This window comes from Megalobrama amblycephala, linkage group LG3 (genome assembly GCF_018812025.1).
Source record: "Megalobrama amblycephala isolate DHTTF-2021 linkage group LG3, ASM1881202v1, whole genome shotgun sequence".
In the NCBI taxonomy this organism is placed as follows: Eukaryota; Metazoa; Chordata; class Actinopteri; order Cypriniformes; family Xenocyprididae; genus Megalobrama; species Megalobrama amblycephala.
In genome coordinates, this window is record NC_063046.1 from 3904411 (window position 1) to 3925571 (window position 21161).

A 21161-nucleotide genomic window follows, 5' to 3' on the forward strand; every position below is an offset into this window, starting at 1 on the left:
ATAAATAGAACCTTATCATGTGTTGGTATGAATGCTAAAATAGTTATCGTTATAGTTATCATTCTGGTGTTAACAGGCCTTAACCTGTTAGCGTTCCACTGTACCGCCCGCAGTACACATACCTTTCAAAAGAGACCAAAATCATGGGTTCTTTGATAACAGAGTGAGGTGTTTCACTATGGGATATCGCTTTGGCCGTGACCAATTACGGAAGCTCCTATGACACCACGTCTGTCCTTGACAGACAGGTCGATCTAAGATCAGGCTCTGCCCCACCTATATCACCCAGGTCGACCGCTATCGAGATCATTATAGAGAGATTTCTTCCCATTCCTGTGTAAGGAGGGAAGTGTTGGTAAAATACCTCACTCTGTTATCAAAGAACCCGAGATTACGTTAAGTAACCCATTGTTCTTTTTCTAACTTCGCTCTGTGTTTCACTATGGGAGATATAGACCACTCCCGGATTGCACAACATATGCTATACATAACGATTATGTGGGTCCCAACCCGCTGGCTCCTAGCACCACATGTGCTACAGATGGCTCTGACACATTTATTCTATAGAACTGCACAAAAGTGTGCGGCGTAGCCCAACTTGTCGCCGCACATATATCCTAAACCAAAACTCCACTAAGTAAGGCCCATGATGTGGCCATGCCCCTAGTGGAGTGGGCCCTTAAGCCTTCAGGAGGTTGAGATCCTCTACATTTATATACTAAAGCATATAAAGCATCTACAATCCAGTGGGACAGCCACTGACACGACAAAGGCTTCCCTTTATGAGGAGTAGCCCAAGCCACAAACAGCTGGTCATTCCTTCTGTAACCTGCTGTTCTCTCCACGAATACACAAAGTGTCTGTCCTGGACATAATGCATTCTCCTCCAGAGAATAGAAAGGAGGAGGGTGAAAAACTGTAAGTTCTGTAGTTGGACATGTATAAGCAGAGTCCACTACTTTAGGTACAAAAGCAGAGTTAGGGCGAAAAGAAACCTTTGTAAACCCTGGAGAAAACTGTAAACAAAACAGGCTGTAAGTCACTCACACGCTTAGCAGTCACCAGTGCTACAATCAGTGCTCTCTTAACACACTGAGGTCTAAGGTATCGCCGGCGATACCACCGGGTTTTTTATCTTACCAGTTTGAAAGAGACTCAAAATACTCAGTTGCACATACAATTAAGAGTTATACACCATTTTAATCTGTTGAATATCTTTTTATTTGTGTACACTGAGTAAAAACAAAATGTTGTGCTTTTTGTAAAATAAAGAAAACTAACCTGAAGCATGATCTGTCATCTCCCTCTGAATGAAGTCCAATCTGTTAGTTCTCAGAAAATGAACTGTAATTTAGTGAATACTAATGACACAAAAATGAGACTTATGTCAAAAAAAAAAAAAACTTGAAATGTCAGGTTTTAAATCGTGTAAGTCAAATCAAAAACAAATATTCTCTGTTTATATAATATGTATGAAAAGAGAGCCATGTCAGAAATCCGTGATTCAGCTCATTATCTGCTAATGCGGCCACGCCCACGGAGCGAGCGCTATTCAGAGGCAAATTCAGTCAATACATGCATACATTGTCTCAATCGTGTATTCATTGTCTTGAAAAGTGTTTTGAATAGCCATAGTTAGCAATCTCTGGCCTCTGTTAGTTCAGTTCCTGGAGAGTCACATGACTTGTTCTTCTTTAGATAAATTTGTGGACTAAAGGTGTACAGAGCGCCCTCCGGCTGCAAGTATGAATTGAAAACACAGTATCCAGCGCTCATAGTGATGACAATAAATATTGAATAAATATTACTCCTCTGTATAGAAAATTGACAAACATATGAGAATCCATCAATATTTCTCGAAATGTGCATGCTTTTAAGCTAAAAGCCTATATGAAATGCCACAGAGGTAACATAATTGTTCAGACACTTTGCATCACAGAAATACATTATATTTGAAAGAATATAATAGAATACCATTATTTTAAATTGTAATAATATTTCTCAGTATTGCTGTTTTTTTCTGTATGTTTAATATGCACATATGATGAGCTTGAGGGTTTTTTTCACAGCCTACCTGACTGAAAGAGCTCATTATTATGCAAGTCATTTCATGTCATTATTATGTGATTCTTTTGTCTTCTCAGGTGAGAATCACCCATTATTCATGATGATTCACGCCTCCACGCATACTGTTTCTTGACAAAAAGTGTCTTACAAAATTTAAATCTCTCTATTGTTTTACATGAACGAGTAGGCAGCATAATTTTACATCATTCTGAAGCAAAAACTCTAGTCTACAACCTCCAATACCCAGAAGTCTTGTTAACGCATATATATTATTTTTTTGTCCTTATTTCAGTGACTTAAGTTTTTTGTTTTTTCAATAACCATGCATAAACGTTATTCCTTCAAAAATACAAACATGTACATACATGTTTCTCACATATTATTGTAGCCTAGTTTGTGCTGAATACAGTGTTATGACACTTTTCCATTAATATGTTTAAAAAAGCACAAATGTCAGGGCATGTCAAAACTTCTCTAGGGCACCGAAAATCCTCAGACCCCAGAGGGTTAAGAGAGAGAAACTTCAACCCAATGCCCTCTAACTGCTCAAAAGGGTGTTAAGAAAGGGCATCTAAAACCAACGACAAATCCCACAAGGGGACCATCTGCCTGGCCACTGGCCTCTTACGGTGTGGCCCTTTCATAAAACGACTTATTAAGGGGTGCTGACCCACCATCTTGTCACCAAAACTAACATGACAAGCAGAAATAGCTGCTAAATATACCTTCAGGGAAGAAAAAGCCTTCCATTTATCTAGCAGGTCCTGGAGAAAACATAATATGTCCCTCTCTGAGCCCTGGAAAGGGGCAATATGACTCTGCCCACACCACTCCGACCTGCTGCACTCAAATTCCACCTCTCACGGGCCAGGCCCAAAGATCTATCCTGTCTGAGTGAGGATGGTAACCTGCCGGTTGATATACTCAACCACTGTAGAATTGTCTGTTTTCATCATAGTAACTCTCGACGACACTGCCTCCAAGGGAATCCCCGTTCTGAGAGTAGCAGGGTTTTTCCAATATCTGAGCGCTCTGACACACGCTATTCTCACCGGTCGACTGAGATGTCATCGGTAACACAGACGTAAATGCGCGATCCAGCACTGAAAGTCTCTCATCATGAGAAGTCCCATATGTACTACCGAAATCACTGACGCCATTAAACCCAGCATCCAACTTTCCTTGTCTGAAAACGGGAGAGACACTGAGTGAACGACGTGATTCTCCCCTCCGTCAGGTTGACTCGATAAGAGAGTTTATTCTGAGCCCCAGATATTCTGTGCATTGCGTGGGCTCTAAGCGGCTCTTTTTCATGTTTATTCTGAATCCCAAGCTTCTGAGATGCATTAACACCCTGTCTGTGTCTCTGACCACTTGCTCCTTTGACAAGGAGCATATCAGATAATCGTCTATGTAAGACAATATTCTTATTCCGTTGTTTCTCAATGGAAAAAGTGCTGCTTCCACACATGTGGTAAAAGTTCTCGGCCCTAAAGATAGACTGAAAGGCATAGTTTGAAACTCGTAAGTAGTGTCTCGGTATGCAAACCTGAGATATTTTCTGAGACGGGTAAACATCTATGTGAAAATATACGTCTGACAGATCGTTCACAAACCAAGCGCCCTGGCGGATGGATCGACAAAGCATTTTGTGTGTCATCATTTTGAATGAATACTTTCGTAGGTGCTTGTTTAACACGCAGAGGTCTAATATTGGCACGCCAATTGAGTATGAAGGCCGAGAGAGTCCACCTGTATACTTCTCCCTCGTGGGCGCGCGTTGATGACGTCGGAGAGAGAAGTGAAGAGGAACTTTTTTGTGTCAGGTTGCACGCTGCTTCTTCCGCTCCTCTGGGTGGGGCGGGCGTTGGCCAGTATGCTGCCCGCTGAGAGCAGGTCTCATGTTCAAGCCCCCGTCTGTCTCCCTCTCGCTGCAGCTACTGCTGCAAAGCCCTGTTGCGCTGGCTGAGAGGGTGTTTGCTTGTGTGGTAAACAGAGGTTAAAAGCTTCCTCCTCTTGTTTCCTGAGCGTGCTGATTTCTCTCATTTTCTCGAGAGCTGGTCCGAACAGACCTTTAGTTGGATTGGACGCTCACCTGACAGGACCAGACCCATCATGCGGCCACAGCCCTGAACCACTCCACGTGAAGAGCAGAGAATTAAATCGTTCACCACACGTATTTAGTCCCAGAGTGCTGGGTTCAGCACTCCTGTGTCAAGCTGTTGCCGCATCTCCTCCAAAATCTCTGCTTGATACGCTGACAGTAAAGTCAATGTATTCAGCGAGAACACCAATTGCGCCGCATACTTATACATCCTCTGATAGATGGATGTTCCATATTGCTCGGCAATGAAATTTGAGATGAGGCAGAAATAGAGCTCCCATTCGGGTGGAGATGATAGGCCACTGAAGACTCATTCGCTGGGGGTCCGGCCAGCCCCAGCTCTCCCATCCCCTGAATCTCCAGCTAAGAATATCCTTTGGCCGGGTGCTTGCTCTTAAAAGGGCTGCACCAATGGCGAGACATTTCCTTCATGCAAGCAGGCACAGCGGGCAGGAGTTGTCTCGCTGTGGGTTGAGCAGGCTGCTGCCTTTTTCCATCATAAAGGTCTCTCTCTGCTCCTTCCGCATCTTGTGCCGCAGGCCAAGCTAGGCCCAGTTTCGCCGCGGCTTGTTTACACACCTCATGCAGGTTACTGTCTGCCTGAGAGGCTGAGTCAGTCGTGCTGGGTGGTCTAGACTGTGGGATAGAGAATGGAGAATTATTTTCCTCTTCCTCATCATCCATGTCTTAGTCGAGGAGGTCAGAGTTAGCATCGCCCTCTGCGTCCTCGTCAACCGGTTCTTCCTCCTCCTACACGAGAAGGCCCTCGAACAGAGGAGGCATATCTGGGGATTCAGCTTCCATCATGTCCACCCAGCTCGTGGTAGCTTGTGTATGATACTCAGTAGCCGAAGATTTTGTGGCAGCTCCTGACAGACATGGGTCTTGTTGGTTAGCCACCGCTGCTCTCAGCATTCTCTCTAATATTTTCACCGGCATTGATGCACAGTGAACTCATGTTTGTGGGTCCGCAAGCGACGTTTGACCGTGTTTTGGACCCATACACATGATGCGCATTGGGTGAGGGTCCCTGCCCGAGATGGTTGCTCCACATGACGATGGACACGGGCGGGATGCAGCCTCCCTGCTCTTCGACTCATTCCCTTTGGCAGGGGTAATGACCGTCGACATGATGGCTGAAGAGTGAAAAGGTAATCGTCGGGTAGTTATCGCTTCCAACGGCTCGCCTTAACGCCTGAAGTTGGCTTGACGCCACTGAAGATCGTAAGTTAATACGAGGTAGTCTGAACAGAATAGCTCACCTTGATGTGGACACTATTCAGAATTTATGATGTCACTCAACACAATCCAATCCACTGATGTCGCGTTCAGTGGCGTAATCCAATGATGGTCTGCCTGTTGAACAGTTTAGCAAAATCAGCAACGACGTCGAATGTGCTGAGAGAGCTTGTAGTCCCTCATGGGAAAAAAGCGTGAATGATCTTGATAGGGGTTGACTTGAGTGATATAGGTGGGGCTGAGCCTGATCTCAGATCGACCTGTCTGTCAAGGACAGACGTGGTGTCAAAGGAGCTTCCGTAGTTGGTCACGCCCAAAGCAATATCCCATAGTGAAACACCGAGGGAAGTTAGAAAAAGAATTCCAAATGGTACAATAACAGCATGCAGTTTACTTTGGGTATGCCTTTTATAGGCGTTTTTGGCAAATTTTACAGGAATGCTAAGGGGTTAAGTGGTTACGATTTTATGGCCTTTTTACACCTGGTCAATTCATGCGTTTTCTCTGATCGGATAGCTATCCAATCATGAAAAGACCAGGTATAAATGCCCTAATTTAGTAATACTTAGTTAGTCTTGCTTTCGAGACTAATTTAAATCCGATCATTTAACACTCTGGAGTCTGAGGTATCGCCGGCAATACCACCTCTGTTTTTTTCTTACCAGTGTGAAAGAGACTCAAAATACTCTGTCAATGTTGCACATACAATTAAGAGTTATACACCATTTTAACCCTCAGGGGTCTGAGGATTTTCGGGGCCCTGGAGAAGTTTTAACATGCCCTGACATTTGTGCTTTTTTCAGTTGTTCATAAACATATTAATGGAAAAGGTGTCATTACACTGTATTCAGCACAAACTAGGCTACAATAATATGTGAGAAACATGTATGTACATGTTTAAAGGAATAACGTTTATGCGTGGTTATTGAAAAAAAAAAAAAAAACTTAAGTCACTGAAATAAGGACACAAAATAATATATATATATGTGCGTGTTTTTGCTTCAGAATGATGTAAAAAATTATGCTGCCTGCTTGTTCATGTAAACCAATAGAGAGATTTAAATTTTGTAAGACACATTTTGTCAAGAAACACAGTATGCGTGGAGGCATGAATCATCATGAATAATGGGTGATTCTCACCTGAGAAGACAAAAGAATCACATAATAATGACCTGAAATGACTTGCATAATAATGAGGCCTTTCAGTCAGGTAGGCTGTGAACAAACCCTCTGTGATCATGTCTCAAGCTCATCATATGGTGTATATCAAACATACAGAAAAAACAGCAATACTGAGAAATATTATTACAATTTAAAATAATGGTATTCTATCATATTCTTTAAAATATAATGTATTTCTGTGATGCAAAGTGTCTGAACAATTGTTACCTCTGTGGCATTTCATATAGGCTTTTAGCTTAAAAGCATGCCCATTTGGAGACATATTGATGGATTCTCATATGTTTGTCAATTTTCTATACAGAGGAGTAATATTTATTCAATATTTATTGTCATTACTATGAGCACTGGATACTGTGTTTTCAATTCATACTTGCAGCCGGAGGGCGCTCTGTACACCTTTAGTCCACAAATTAATCTAAAGAAGAACAGGCCATGTGACTCTCCAGGAACTGAACTAACAGAGGCCAGAGATCGCTAACTATGGCTATTCAAAACACTTTTCAAGACAATAAATGCACGATTGAGACGATGTATGCATGTATTGACTGAATTTGTATCTGAATAGCGTTCGCTCTGTGGGCGTGGCCGCATTAGCGGATAATGAGCTGAATCACGGATTTCTGACATGGCTCTCTTTTCATACAGATTATATAAACAGAGAATATTTGTTTTCAATTTGACTTACACGATTTAAAACCTGACATTTCAAGGTTTTTTTAGACATAAGTCTCATTTTTGTGTCATTAGTATCCACTAAGTTACAGTTCATTTTCTGAGAACTATCAGATTGGACTTCGTTCAGAGGGAGTTGACAGATCACGCTTCAGGTTAGTTTTATTTATTTTACAAAAAGCACAACATTTTGTTTTTACTCTGAGTGTACACAAATAAAAGAAGATATTCCACAGATTAAAATGGTGTATAACTCTTAATTGTATGTGCAACATTGACGGAGTATTTTGAGTCTCTTTCACACTGGTAAGAAATAAAATCGCGGTGGTATCGCCGGCGATACCTTAGACCTCAGAGTGTTAATCTGTTGAATATCTTCTTTTATTTGTGTACACTCAGAGTAAAAACAAAATGTTGTGCTTTTTGCAAAATAAAGAAAACTAACATGATGCGTGATCTCTCGTCTCCCTCTGAACGAAGTCCAATCTGATAGTTCTCAGAAAATGAACTTTAACTTAGTGAATAGTAATGACACAAAAATGAGACTTGTGTCTAAAAAAGTTGAAATGTCAGGTTTTAAATTGTGTAAGTCAAATCAAAAACAAATATTCTGTTTATGTAATCTGTATGAAAACAGAGCCATGTCAGACGCCCGTGATTCAGCTCATTATCCGCTAATGCGACCACGCCCACGGAGCCAGCGCTATTCAGACGCAAATTCTGAGGCAATACATGTATACATCGTCTCACTCGTGTATTTATTGTCTTCAAAACTGTTTTGCATAGCCATAGTTAGAGATCTCTGGAAGCATCTGTTAGTTCGGTTAGTTCCTGGATTGTCACATGGCCTATTCTTCTTTAGGAGGCATTTGTGGACTAAATGTGCACAGAGTGCCCTCCGGCTACAAGTATGAATTGAATACAGTATCCAGCGCTCATAATGATGACAATAAATATTGAATAAATATTACTCCTCTGTATAGAAAATTGACATAAACATATGAGAATCCATCAATATTTCTCGAAATGTGCATGCTTTTAAGTTAAAAGGCTATATGAAATGCCATAGAGGTAACATAATTGTTCAGACACTTTGCATCACAGAAATACATGATATTAGTATATAATAGAATACCATTATTTTAAATTGTAATAATATTTCACAGTATTGCTGTTTTTTTCTGTATGTTTGATATACATCATGATGAGCTTGAGACATGGTAACAGAGGGTTTTTTCACAGCCTTCCTGACTGAAAGGCCTCATTAATATGCAGGTCATTACAGGTTTTTTAATGCGATTCTTTTGTCTTCTCAGGTGTAAATGACCCTTTATTCATGATGATTCACGCCTCCACGCATACTGTGTTTCTTGACAAAAAGTGTCTTAGAAAATTTAAATCTCTCTATTGTTTTATATGAAGGAGTAGGCAGGATCATTTTTACATCATTTTGAAGCAAAAACTCTAGTCTACAATCTCCAATACCCAGAAGTCTTGTGAACACATATATATTATTTTTTGGCCTTATTTCAGTGACTTAAGTTTTTTTTTTTTTTTTTTTTCAATAACCACGCATAAACGTTATTCCTTCAAAAATACAAACATGTACATACATGTTCCTCACATATTATTGTAGCCTAGTTTGTGCTGAATACAGTGTAATGACACTTTTTCCATTAATATGTTTATGAACAACTGAAAAAAGCACAAATGTCAGGGCATGTCAAAACTTCTCCAGGCCCCAAATCAGCCTCAGACTCCAGAGGGTTAAATACCTTCATGAGGTGATTTGAGATGCATTCCAAATGAAACTGGACAAGTGTAAATGCATCTGGTTGTTAAAGGGGACATCGAATGCAAAATTCACTTTTACATGGTGTTTGGACATAAATGTGTGTTGGAAGTGTGTCTACACAACCACCCTATAATGATAAAAATCCACCCAGAGCTTTTTTTTAATCTCCACAAATCATAAGAACTTTGTCAGATCAAGCCGATCACAGATTCTTGGCAAAGTGACGTAAATTTGCACAGGTCCCTCCCACGACTCTTGATGGACACTGCCGTTTTAGCATAGACCCATCCTGAGTGAGCAGTAAATAGTCTGTCGTTGTTTTGACGCCGCGCAGGTGTAGACAAGAATGTCTCCTAAGCAACTGAGGCGTTTTGTTATTGGATATAAGAATGAACATAGCAGTCGTCCTTTACTCTCGACATCTGAGCCGCTGAAGACGCAGTGGATTTATTTTGTTTTTGAAGGGAATGAGCCCCCGGATCTACCTATATGCGTTTATGTCTGCGCTAAAAAGTTTGTTTTGCTAAAAAGTTCTTGAAGGATGGCTCAGTACCTCCAGAAGACGCGAGTAACGTTATAGTTTTTTTTTTTTTTATGAAACTTTGCAAGTTAGCTAGTTATACGAATGCTACTAAAGTTAAAGGCCAGTTCACACCGCACAGATAAAAGCCAACAAACATGTCTGTTGGATCAGGACGCAGCCTCCGAAATGAGACACAGCTAGTGTGATACCCCTGTGAGTTTGTTTTCACCCGACTGAACATGTTTAATCACCGTTTGTTGGGATGGGGAAATGTCTGAGCAGTGTGGTATGATTTTCCAACAAACAACAACAAACTCTAATGTAATCTGACCTGGCCATGAACCGTTGTCATGACGATGAGGCAAGTCCCTTGCATAGACTGCTGTTTGATCGCACTGGCGCCTCACGCACACACAACAAAGCACTGCAAACGTGACATCGCAGTTTGTTCATTATCAAAATAATACAGTTGAACAAACATATGTTATCATTTCTATTTAGAACCTTCTCACTGTAATTCATAACTGCACTTTTATAATGAATAATGCATTAAGGTGATTGTCTTATTACAAACTGTGTACATTTTATGTAAAGATAACATGGTAACACTACAATAAGATTTATAAAAGTGTTAGTTAATGACTAACAAGTAATTTTCAAATGTATTTTAATCGTTTTTGAGCATTTATAACTGCATAAATAAGAATGGTGAGTTCAGTGCAATACCTGCCAAATAGTGTTTACAGCCTGCTCACAGAAGATAGGGGTGGGGTGAACAGTAGCTTTTTTAAAGGGACATGCACTGAAACGGTTTGCTGTGCTTTGACGAGGTAAAAAAGGGTGTTTTTTTTTACACTACCATTAAAGGGATAGTTCACCCAAAAATGATAATTTGATGTTTATCTGCTTACCCCCAGCGCATCAAAGATGTAGGTGACTTTTTTTCTTCAGTAAGAAAAAAAGTCAACTCGGTTGGTGAGGTCTGATCGCGCTCTGACAACGGCAGTGATGTCTCGCGCATATATTTCAATGAGTGCTAGACATTACTGCCGTTGTCAGAGCACGATCAGACCTCACTAAGCGAGTGCTGCACGCAGTTGGACATAGTGGTGTATTAGAGGTAAAAAATGATATAAATACTGTTTGGTTTCTCGCACAAACCGATCATTTCGTGTCTTAGGACATCAATGTGTCGTCACGAGCCGCAGGGTTTAATTTGGATTTGTCTATGCAAGTTTTTTCGACGATTGTTCGAGTTCCCATCCACTCCCATTATTTGACTGACAGACGGCAACGGTTGCAGTTAAAAATCATCATTTCTGTTCTACTGAAGAAAAAAAAGTCACCTACATCTTGGATGCACTGGGGGTCAGCAAACATCAAATTTTCATTTTTGGGCGAACTATCCCTTTAAGAAATTTTAATCAATATATGTTATAGACTTTTCATGAAGACCCAAATGAATCATACTAACCTATGGAAAATTGGCATCCGATGTCCCCTTTAAAACCACATATATAAATTGTACTCCTCCAAAAATTGTGTGTGTGTATATATATATATATATATATATATATATATATATATATATATATATATATATATATATATATATATATATATATATAAATAAACGTGTGAGAGCTTGTTATAGGCTATGTAACATGTTATAGCCAGATATGACAACGCTACTGTGACACGCATTGCTGCAGATGAGTAGAGTTTCACTTCAGCAAGCCAACACGCAAACAAATGAACCTGAAAATAAGTCACAAACGTTCAACACATAATCATCTTCATTAAAAAGAGGGACCAGTAATTATCTTACTGGTGCTGATGCCGCGCTCTCATCTATTGTATTATTTTATCTTGAAATTAGCTGATGATAAAGAAAACGCAGCTCATATCTGTTGCTTTCATTGATGTGAACTCTGTTACAGTAAATCTGCATGTATCATGGGAATTGAAGATCTGATATGTATTCATTTATGCGGCCAAGTGTAAATGGAATCATTTTAACAAATCAGATAGCTATCTGATCATACAGAACACATGTTGTGACCAGGTACAAACAGGCCCTTGTGCTGACTCTTTCTGCAGTTACATAGTTACACCAATAGGTGCACCAGCTTTTTTTTTTTTTTTTTTATATCTGAGTGAGAGTGGAGTGTTTGAACACAAGTTGAACACAAACCATAAGCAGCTCAGGTGACTAGATCAGAAACTTTCAGATGACACACAGCTTATTTGGGTCTCTAAGTTTAATTTAATTTGAGGACCAGAACATACTATTTGACCCCATTATCAGTTTTTCTTCAGAGTGTGTGATTACATTGAATTTGTGCAGATGGCAATCTGATATTCTCATGTCTCGGTTTCTCTCTGTAGGTTCAGCAGATTGATAGAGTGGTGGAGGTTGTGGACGAGGCTGTCAAAGGTCAGTCTCTCTCACATACACACTCCCACCCTGTCTTTCTATGTGAATTCATCTGTCTCACTGCTTTGTGTTTGCAATAGGTCTCTTATTTCATCTGTTGCATGCTCACGGTTCATGTCGACAGATTTGGTAGAACAGTGTTTCTCGTCTTATATGCAGTTTTTTTTTTAACCTTTTTTTGGTGATTAACTGGTGTTTTCAAAGCAGTTTTTCTTGAATTGTTGTTAACGAAAGGATGTTTGAATAAGTAACACATTCAAATGTACAAATGGCTGATGTATGCTAACCTGCTGCTGCACAATGACTAAAATATTTCGAGACAATTCCTAAAAGTAACACAGCAATGGAAGGCATTTCAACAGTATATCCAACACATGAACATGGTTTGCAAACATTGTAAAATCGTTGATGTGCACAGCAATGGCATTGTTGTAATTAGAGATCGACTGATATAGCGATTTACCGTTATTTTTCCCGATATTTAAAGGGATAGTTCACCCAAAAATGAAAATTTGATGTTTATCTGCTTACCCCCAGGGCATCCAAGATATAGGTGACTTTTTTTCTTCAGTCGAACGCAAATTATGATTTTTAACTGCAACCGTTGCCGTCTGTCAGTCAAATAATAGCAGTGGATAGGAACTTCTACAATAACAGTAAATAAAACTTGCTTAGACAAATCCAAATTAAACCCTGCGGCTCGTGACGACACATTGATGTCTTAAGACACGAAACGATCGGTTTGTGTGAGAAACCGAACAGTATTTATATCATTTTTTACCTCTAATACACCACTATGTCCAACTCCGTTCAGCTTCCGGTGTGTGAGGTCTGATCGCGCTCTGACAACGGAAGTGATGTCTCGCGCTCATTGAAGTATATGGGCGAGACATCACTTCCGTCGTCAGAACGCGTTTTTTGACCTCACTAACAGGAAGCTGAACGAAGTTGGACATAGTGGTGTTTTAGAGGTAAAAAATGATATAAATACTGTTCGGTTTCTCACACAAACCGATCGTTTCGTGTCTTAAGACATCAATGTGTCGTCACGAGCCGCAGGGTTTAATTTGGATTTGTCTTAGCAAGTTTTATTTACTGTTATAGTTGAAGTTCCTATCCACTGCTATTATTTGACTGACAGACGGCAGCGGTTGCAGTTAAAAATCATAATTTGCGTTCGACTGAAGAAACAAATTCACCTACATCTTGGATGCACTGGGGGTAAGCAGATAAACATCAAATTTTCATTTTTGGGTGAACTATCCCTTTAAGCATTTTACAATAATCGGTTATCAGTTTTGTAATATCGGATTTAACGATAAACACCGCCATCTTGTGGGTGTTTTGAGAATTGCGCACAGGATTGCCATTACAGCGCATCTGAGGGGAGACGAGACAACTGTGTGCACAGGTAAAGTATACTTACCTGCTTTGCTGAAATCAGGAAACTTTATTTAACATAACAGCCATTAATACACAAATTAGATGTGCTATACAGGGTTCCCGTGGGGTCTTAAAAAGTCTTAAAATGTCTACAATTCTGAACTTTAAATTTAAGGTCTTAAAAAGTCTTAAAAACGGCCAGATTTTCATCCGAGGTCTTAAATTTCATTTAGTCAGGTCTAAATTTTTTTTTTACCCATTTCCAGAAACGCTACCTGCTAAAAGTTGTTACAAAGTAGCAAAAAAGTAGCTAGTCGTAGTTCTTTCTGGGGTATATTGGTGTTGGTATACGTGGTGATAAAACTACAAATCCCCTGATAAATGCAATACCTGCCTGCGAAATACGTCTGCGTCTCCTCAGAGTTACTTTCAACGAGACATGGCTAGATTACAGCGATTTCTGCTGTTGGTTACAAGTGGTACCCAGCTCCATGTACAGTACAAGGCTCACTGCAAACTTTGCAAAAAAAGGGATGCCAAGGGACTTAGAAGGTGCTGTAGTCACACGCCAGAGCGGAGAAACACAAGCTAGCCGCAAAATGCCTTCAGCGGACTCGGCCAATTAGCCTGGGCTCACAGTTCATGGGACAGTGCGGGACACACACACACACACACACACACACACACACATACGCATACATCAGATAATCCATGTTAGATAGATAGATAGATAGATAGATAGATACTCTAATTATTCCGAGGTAAGTGTCTATCTAATGTGGATTATCTGGTGTGAGTGAGTGTGTGTGTGTGTGTGTGTGTGTGTGTGTGTGTGTGTGTGTGTGTGTGTGTGTGCTACATTGGTTGTTACCTGGGTTGGAGTAGCCTGTTCAATCTCTATTAGGCTATTAATATGCTGTTTCGTAATGTAAATAAATATGAGATGAAATCTATTCTATTTGAGGGCAAGTTTGTTTTAGCCAATTTTCATTTTGGGCCTAAGGTTTTGGGCATTTTGGCACACTGTTGTGTGTGGAAGGTTACTAATGTGATTGCTTTATCTGTAAATTAAATTAATACTTTTTCAATGACTGAATTCATTGAAATAAAATTATTTTTTCAGAATTTCTTTGATTAGAATATTTTTTGGTAATGCTTCGTGTAGGTCTTAAATTTCAATCTTTATGGTCTTAAAATGTCTTAAAAAGGTCTTAAATTTGACTTACTGAAACCTGCATGAACCCTGGCTATATAAATGCCTGAAATGTAGCTAGTTTATGCATCTCGTCTCTAAGAAATAGAGACAAGCTCATGGAGCCACGTAAGATAATTCGTCATATCCTGTCCCAAAAAAGATGTAACTTTGCATGAATTGAATAATACAGCCATGAATGAGCACATGTTGGTAATAAAAGCGCTGAATTTAATTCTCTCTCTGTTGACTATGCTCATCATTATTCTCGTGAAGTCGTCTGCATTTAGCTTTTCACTCCAGCACGGCCACAGCATGTAACTTTGTACAAGATTCACTTGTTTAAAACACCGTAATTATATAAACATTTACTATATAATCATTAATTCGCTAATAAACATCCAAGTAAACACAACTCTATGGACATTAATTATTTATTATCTCCGTGAGTGATCACAGTTCGAGTATAGTTCTGTGCAAATGCATAGATAAACAGCGCTTTGTCAGCAGATATTTCATAATCTAGAATGACAAAACATTATTAATTCTGATAACATACCAGTTGAGAAATGTAATAAAATATGACATTTTGTTTATTCTTCACTCTTTAGCCTTTTAAACAGCTTATAAATCTACTAAAACTGTAGTTTAAAATGAAGTATTACATTTCTGCAAAGTTGATATGACTCCTGTCTTTAATTTATTTTCTCCATTTGAAAACATTAGACATTCTACATTCATTTTGCTTATAGTTAACCCCCTGGAGTCTGAGGCTGATTTGGGGCCTGGGGAAGTTTTGACATGCCCTGACATTTGTGCTTTTTTCAGTTGTTCATAAACATATTAATGACAAAAGTGTCATTACACTGTATTCAGCACAAACTAGGCTACCATAATATGTGAGGAACATGTATGTACATGTTTGTGTTTTTGAAGGAATAACGTTTATGCGTGGTTATTGAAAAAAACAAAAAACTTAAGTCACTGAAATAAGGCCAAAAAAATAATATTAAATCTGTGTTCACAAGACTTCTGGGTATTGGAGGTTGTAGACTAGACTTTTTGCTTCAGAATTATGTAAAAATTATGCTGACTACTCTTTCATATAAAACAATAGAGAGATTTAAATTTTCTAAAACATCTTTGGTCAAGAAACACAGTATGCGTGGAGGTGTGAATCATTATGAATAATGGGTGATTCACACCTGAGAAGACAAAAGAATCACATAATAATGACCTGAAATTACTTGCATAATAATGAGCTCTTTCAGTCAGGTAGGCTGTGAAAAAACCCTCTGTGATCATGTGGTGTATATCAAACATACAGAAAAAACAGCAATACTGTGAAATATTATTACAATTTAAAATAATGGTATTCTATTATATTCTTTATGTATTTGTGTGATGCAAAGTGTCTGAACAATTATGTTACCTCTATGGAATTTCATATAGGCTTTTAGCTTAAAAGCATGCACATTTGGAGAAATATTGATGGATTCTCATATGTTTGTCAATTTTCTATACAGAAAAGTAGGCCTAATATTTATTCAGGATTTATTGTCATTACTATGAGTGCTGGATACTGTGTTTTCAATTCATACTTGCAGCCGGAGGCCAGAGATCGCTAACTATGGCTATTCAAAACACTTTTCAAGACAATAAATACAGGGAGTGCAGAATTATTAGGCAAGTTGATTTTCTGATCATATTTTTTTTCCAAGCACATTTTACCAATTCCAATCCACATCAATCTTAATATCTAATATTAATATTGTTTTTAATCATTTATAAGTGATATATAATTGTTCATGAAGGCTGGAAATGAAAAATGCCTTATATTCAGGTGTGCAGAATTATTAGGCAGGTTTTCTTTTACAGGCAAAATGAGCCAAAAAAGAGATTTAACTCAGACTGAAAAGTCAGAAATTATTAAATACTCATGAGAAGGACGCAATACTAATTCAATACTAGAAATTGCAAAGTTAAAGCATGACTAATGGACAGAAAAATGCTCATTGGGTCAGCGGGGTCAAACAAAAACAGGTGGAAAAGAAAAGACACATGTTAACTGCAAAATAATTCAGAATTAAGGTGAAGAATAAAGTGTGAAACAATCAGGAACCCTTTAGTCTCCAGCAACACCATTTTCCAGAACTGCAACCTACCTGGAGTCTCCAGAAGTGCAAGGTGTCAGGATCTCAGAGACTTACGTTAGCTAAAGAATCCTAAAAAATAACCCACTCTTAATAAGAATCACAAGCTATTATAAAATACATGAAGACTGGGTTTTTATAGGCCTTATAGACAGACAGCTTGAGAGTGACTCCTGAAGGACCAGCACCACAATCTCTTGTACCACTGTTTGAAGAATTTATCTTCCAGAATCTGGCAGTAAGGTGTTTGAGTTCACTTTTAGTCCATCTCTTATCCTGAAATGTCCGTCTTGCAGAGATGGACTAAAACTGATCTTCCAAAACTTACTGCCAGATTCTGGAAGATAAATTCTTCAAACAGTGGTACAAGAGGATGTGGTGCTGGTCCTTCAGGAGTCACTCTCAAGCTGTCTGTCTATAAGGCCTATAAAAACCCAGTCTTCATGTATTTTATAACACTTCAGCTTGAGATTCTTATTAAGAGTGGATCATTTTTTAGGATTCTTTACCTTCGTAAAGTCTCTGAGATCCTGACACCTTGCACTTCTGGAGACTCCAGGTAGATTACAGTTCTGGAAAATGGTGGCGCTGGAGACTAAAGGGTTCCTGATTGTTTTACACTTAATTCTTCACCTTAATTCTTAATTATTTTGCAGTTAACATGTGTCTTTTCTTTTCCACCTGTTTTTGTTTGACCCCGCTGACCCAATGAGCATTTTGCTGTCCCTTGGTCATGCTTTAACTTTGCAATTTCTAGTATTGCATTAGTATTGCGTCCTTCTCATAAGTATTTAATAACTTTTGACTTTTCAGTCTGAGTTAAATCTCTTTTTTGGCTCATTTTGCCTGTAAAAGAAAACCTGCCTAATAATTCTGCACACCTGAATATAAGGCATTTTTCATTTCCAGCCTTCATGAACAATTATATATCACTTATAAATGATTAAAAACAATATTAATAGTAGTTATTAAGATTGATGTGGATTGGAATTGATAAAATGTGCTTGGAAAAAAAATATGATCAGAAAATCAACTTGCCTAATAATTCTGCACTCCCTGTACACGATTGAGACTAGGGCTGCACGATTAATCGCATGCTTTTGTCATGCGTGTCTCGTCAGTAAAGCCGGTTCTGTGATTAGCGGTAAATGTCCATCACCTGCTTTCAAATGGAGTGGCACTTAATATACAGAGCCGTAGTTCGCGGACAAGCTACGCAATATCGCGTTCGTAATCGAAAGCGATTCATCTGCGATTATGAACACGATATTGCGTAGCTTGTCCGCGAACTACGGCTCTGTATATTAAGTGCCGCTCCATTTGAAAGCAGGTGATGGACATTTACCGCTAATCACAGAACCGGCTTTACTGATGAGACACGCATGACAATCTCGTGCAATTAATCGTGCAGCCCTAATTGAGACGATGAATGCATGCATTGCCTCAGAATTTGCGTCTGAATAGCGCTGGCTCCGTGGGCATGCCCGCATTAGCGGATAATGAGCTGAATCAAGGACTTCTGACATGGCTCTCTTTTCATACAGATTACATAAACAGAGAATATTTGTTTTCGATTTGACTTACACGATTTAAAACCTGACATTTCAACGTTTTTTTAGACATAAGTCTAATTTTTTTGTGATTAGTATTCACTAAGTTACAGTTCATTTTCTGAGAACTATCAGATTGGACTTCGTTCAGAGGGAGACGAGAGATCACGCATCATGATAGTTTTCTTTATTTTGCAAAAAGCCCAACATTTTGTTTTTACTCTCCATTGAGGAGTGTACACAAATAAAAGAAGATATTCCACTTATTAAAATGGTGTATAACTCTTAATTGTATGTGCAACATTGACAGAGTATTTTGAGTCTCTTTAAGACTGGTAAGAAAAAAAACGCGGTGGTATTGCCGGCGATACCTCAGACCTCAGAGTGTTAACATTAGTGTTGCTGCTGATGCTTTTCACAAATAAAATTATTTTTGTAATATGAAGATTAAAATGATCATGGAAGACTACTAATTTTCAACAAACCAACAAAGCAGGCTTATGGGGCAGAATGCTGAAAGACTATTTTCTACACTACAACCTAGTTCTGCTCAACTGGGAGTATTAAGCTACATTAAAATAACAATGCTATATTTTCAGGTGATTTAGATTGTTTTATTTTATTTTATTTTTAATTGGTTAGGATTACCTTTATATGCTTTATTTATTTGACTTTTTTTTTTTTTTTTTTTTTTTTTGCCCCATCAAAGATTTTATTTTTTAAACAAAAACAGTTTAGTAACTGCACTTTTTTTAAATTTTTTTTTTTTTTTTTGCACTTTCAGACTCCTCTATTTACTGATGTATAAATAAGATTTGTTTTCTATGCAAGGAGGGAGTGATTGATATAAATAAAATGGTTTGTTCAGTTCAGTGGTGTAATCGTGTCAAAAACAGAAGTATAATAGTAAATAAATATTGGTTCTGCATATCGGTTATCGTGCACATAAACACACAAATTATCGGTATCAGTTCTAAAAAATCAATATCAGTCGATCAATAGTTGTAATATATGTGTAAATGCATGTGTAAAGTGCACTACTGTAGGTCATCAGGTGTTCACGCAGTGAGTCGCAGTGACCTTTTCAGCTCCTCTGCATGCATGCATGTAACGTTTCTACAGTAACGTTTGTACTGGACTTTTTAGAAAGTTATATTCAACTGTCTGGGGAAAAAAAAAAAAAAAAAAAAAAAAAAAAACAGGCTTCACACCTAGTCTAAATATGTTCACCATTGTCCATTTATGTAGTTGTGGTCAGAATTATTGGTAAATATGAACAAAGAAGCCTGTAAAAATAAATCTACATTGTTAATCCTTTTGATATTTTATTCAAAAACATTCTCAAAAATCTAACCTTTTATTGAAGTAAAAAAATTGAAAATGTGGGAAACATCTCTTTATGAAATAAATGTTTTTCTTAAAAAATATGTTGGCCACAATTATTGGCACCCTTTTATTCAATACTTTGTCAACCTCCTTTTTCCAAGATAAGAGCTCTGAGTCTTCACCTACTGGATAATGCCTGATGAGTTTGGAGAATATCTGAGAAGAGATCAGAGACCATTCCTCCATACAGAATCTCTCCAGATCCTTCAGATTCCCAGTTACATTTTGTGCTTCTTGTCTTCAGTTCACCCCACTCATTTTCTATAGTATTCAGGTCAGGGGACTGGGATGGCCATGGCAGAAGCTTCCTTTTGTGCTCAGTGACCCATTTTTATGTTAATTTTGATGTTTGTTTTGGAACATATTTTCCTGATGGTATATCCAACCAAGCCCTGTTATAAGATTTCTCGCAGAGGTGGTCAGGTTTGGATTTTTTTATCTGTTTGTATTTGCTAGAATCCATAATGTCATGTATCTGAACAAGATGTCCAGGACCTCCAGCAGAAAAATAGGCCCACAACATTAAAGATCCATCAGTATATTTAACCGTGGGCATGGGGTACTTTTTATCTCTGCGTGCACCAAACCCATCATTTTTTTTTTTTTTTTTTTTAGTTCCATCTGACCTTAGAAGCCACTCCCGGTTTAAGTTCCAGTTGTGTCTGACAACTGAATATGCTGGAGCTTGTTTATGGATGAGTGAGGAGGATTTTCTTGAAACCCTCCTGGACAACTTGTGGTGATGTAGGTGCTGTTTGATCTTTTTTTTTTTTTTTTTGGCTTTCTGACCCCAAGACTCAACTAATTTCTGCTGTGATCCTTGGAGAGCCATTGGCCACTCAAACTCTCCTCCTCACCGTGTTTTAGGTCTGTATTGACATGTCCTCTTCCAGGCAGATTTGTAACATCTTAAGTTGATTGGAACTTCTTAATTATTGCCCAGATGGTGAAAATGGGAATTTTCAATGCTTCAGCTATTTTCCTACAACCACTCTCTGTTTTGCAAAGCTCAACAATCTTTTGCTTCACATCAGGGGCCGTATTCACAAAACATCTTATGGCTAAAAGTAGCTACTATCTTGCAGATTTAGGAGAAACTCTTAAAAATAATGGCCTTGTCAGTCCTGAATTTAGCACTCTAAGAGTGCATTCACAAAGCATTTTAGTGTTAAAACTAGCTCCTCTGGTGTAGGTCCGATGCAGAAGCATTTTTCAGCCTTTACAAGTGGTCGAATAGAGTAACAGAGTAAAATAAGCATATTTGGCGTGCTGTCCGGCGAGAGGCTCCGAGCTCGAAATTTATCCCAAACCCAGAGTGCTCTCTTGTATCCTGGGAATAGCAACCAGCCGAGAGTGAGGAGTCGGGGTGGTGGAGGGGTGCAGAAAACTGTCGAGGTAACTAGGTGACTCGGCTATATATATGCCTCCTCTCGAGCTGATTAAATAGATCATTTGAATGTCCTCCACCCAAACTTTAT

The 21161-nt window shown here is 38.7% G+C and overlaps 1 protein-coding gene across 2 annotated transcripts in view; it reads left to right on the forward strand.

Annotated features, from left to right (window-relative positions):
• cdkal1 (CDK5 regulatory subunit associated protein 1-like 1) overlaps positions 1–21161 on the forward strand; it is a 491748-nt gene that overhangs the window by 146084 nt on the left and 324503 nt on the right. For both annotated transcript variants that reach the window (XM_048183562.1, XM_048183561.1), the window contains exon 6: positions 11971–12019. In XM_048183562.1, coding sequence (XP_048039519.1) covers positions 11971–12019 — 49 coding nt within the window. The remainder of the gene's footprint in view (positions 1–11970; positions 12020–21161) is intronic.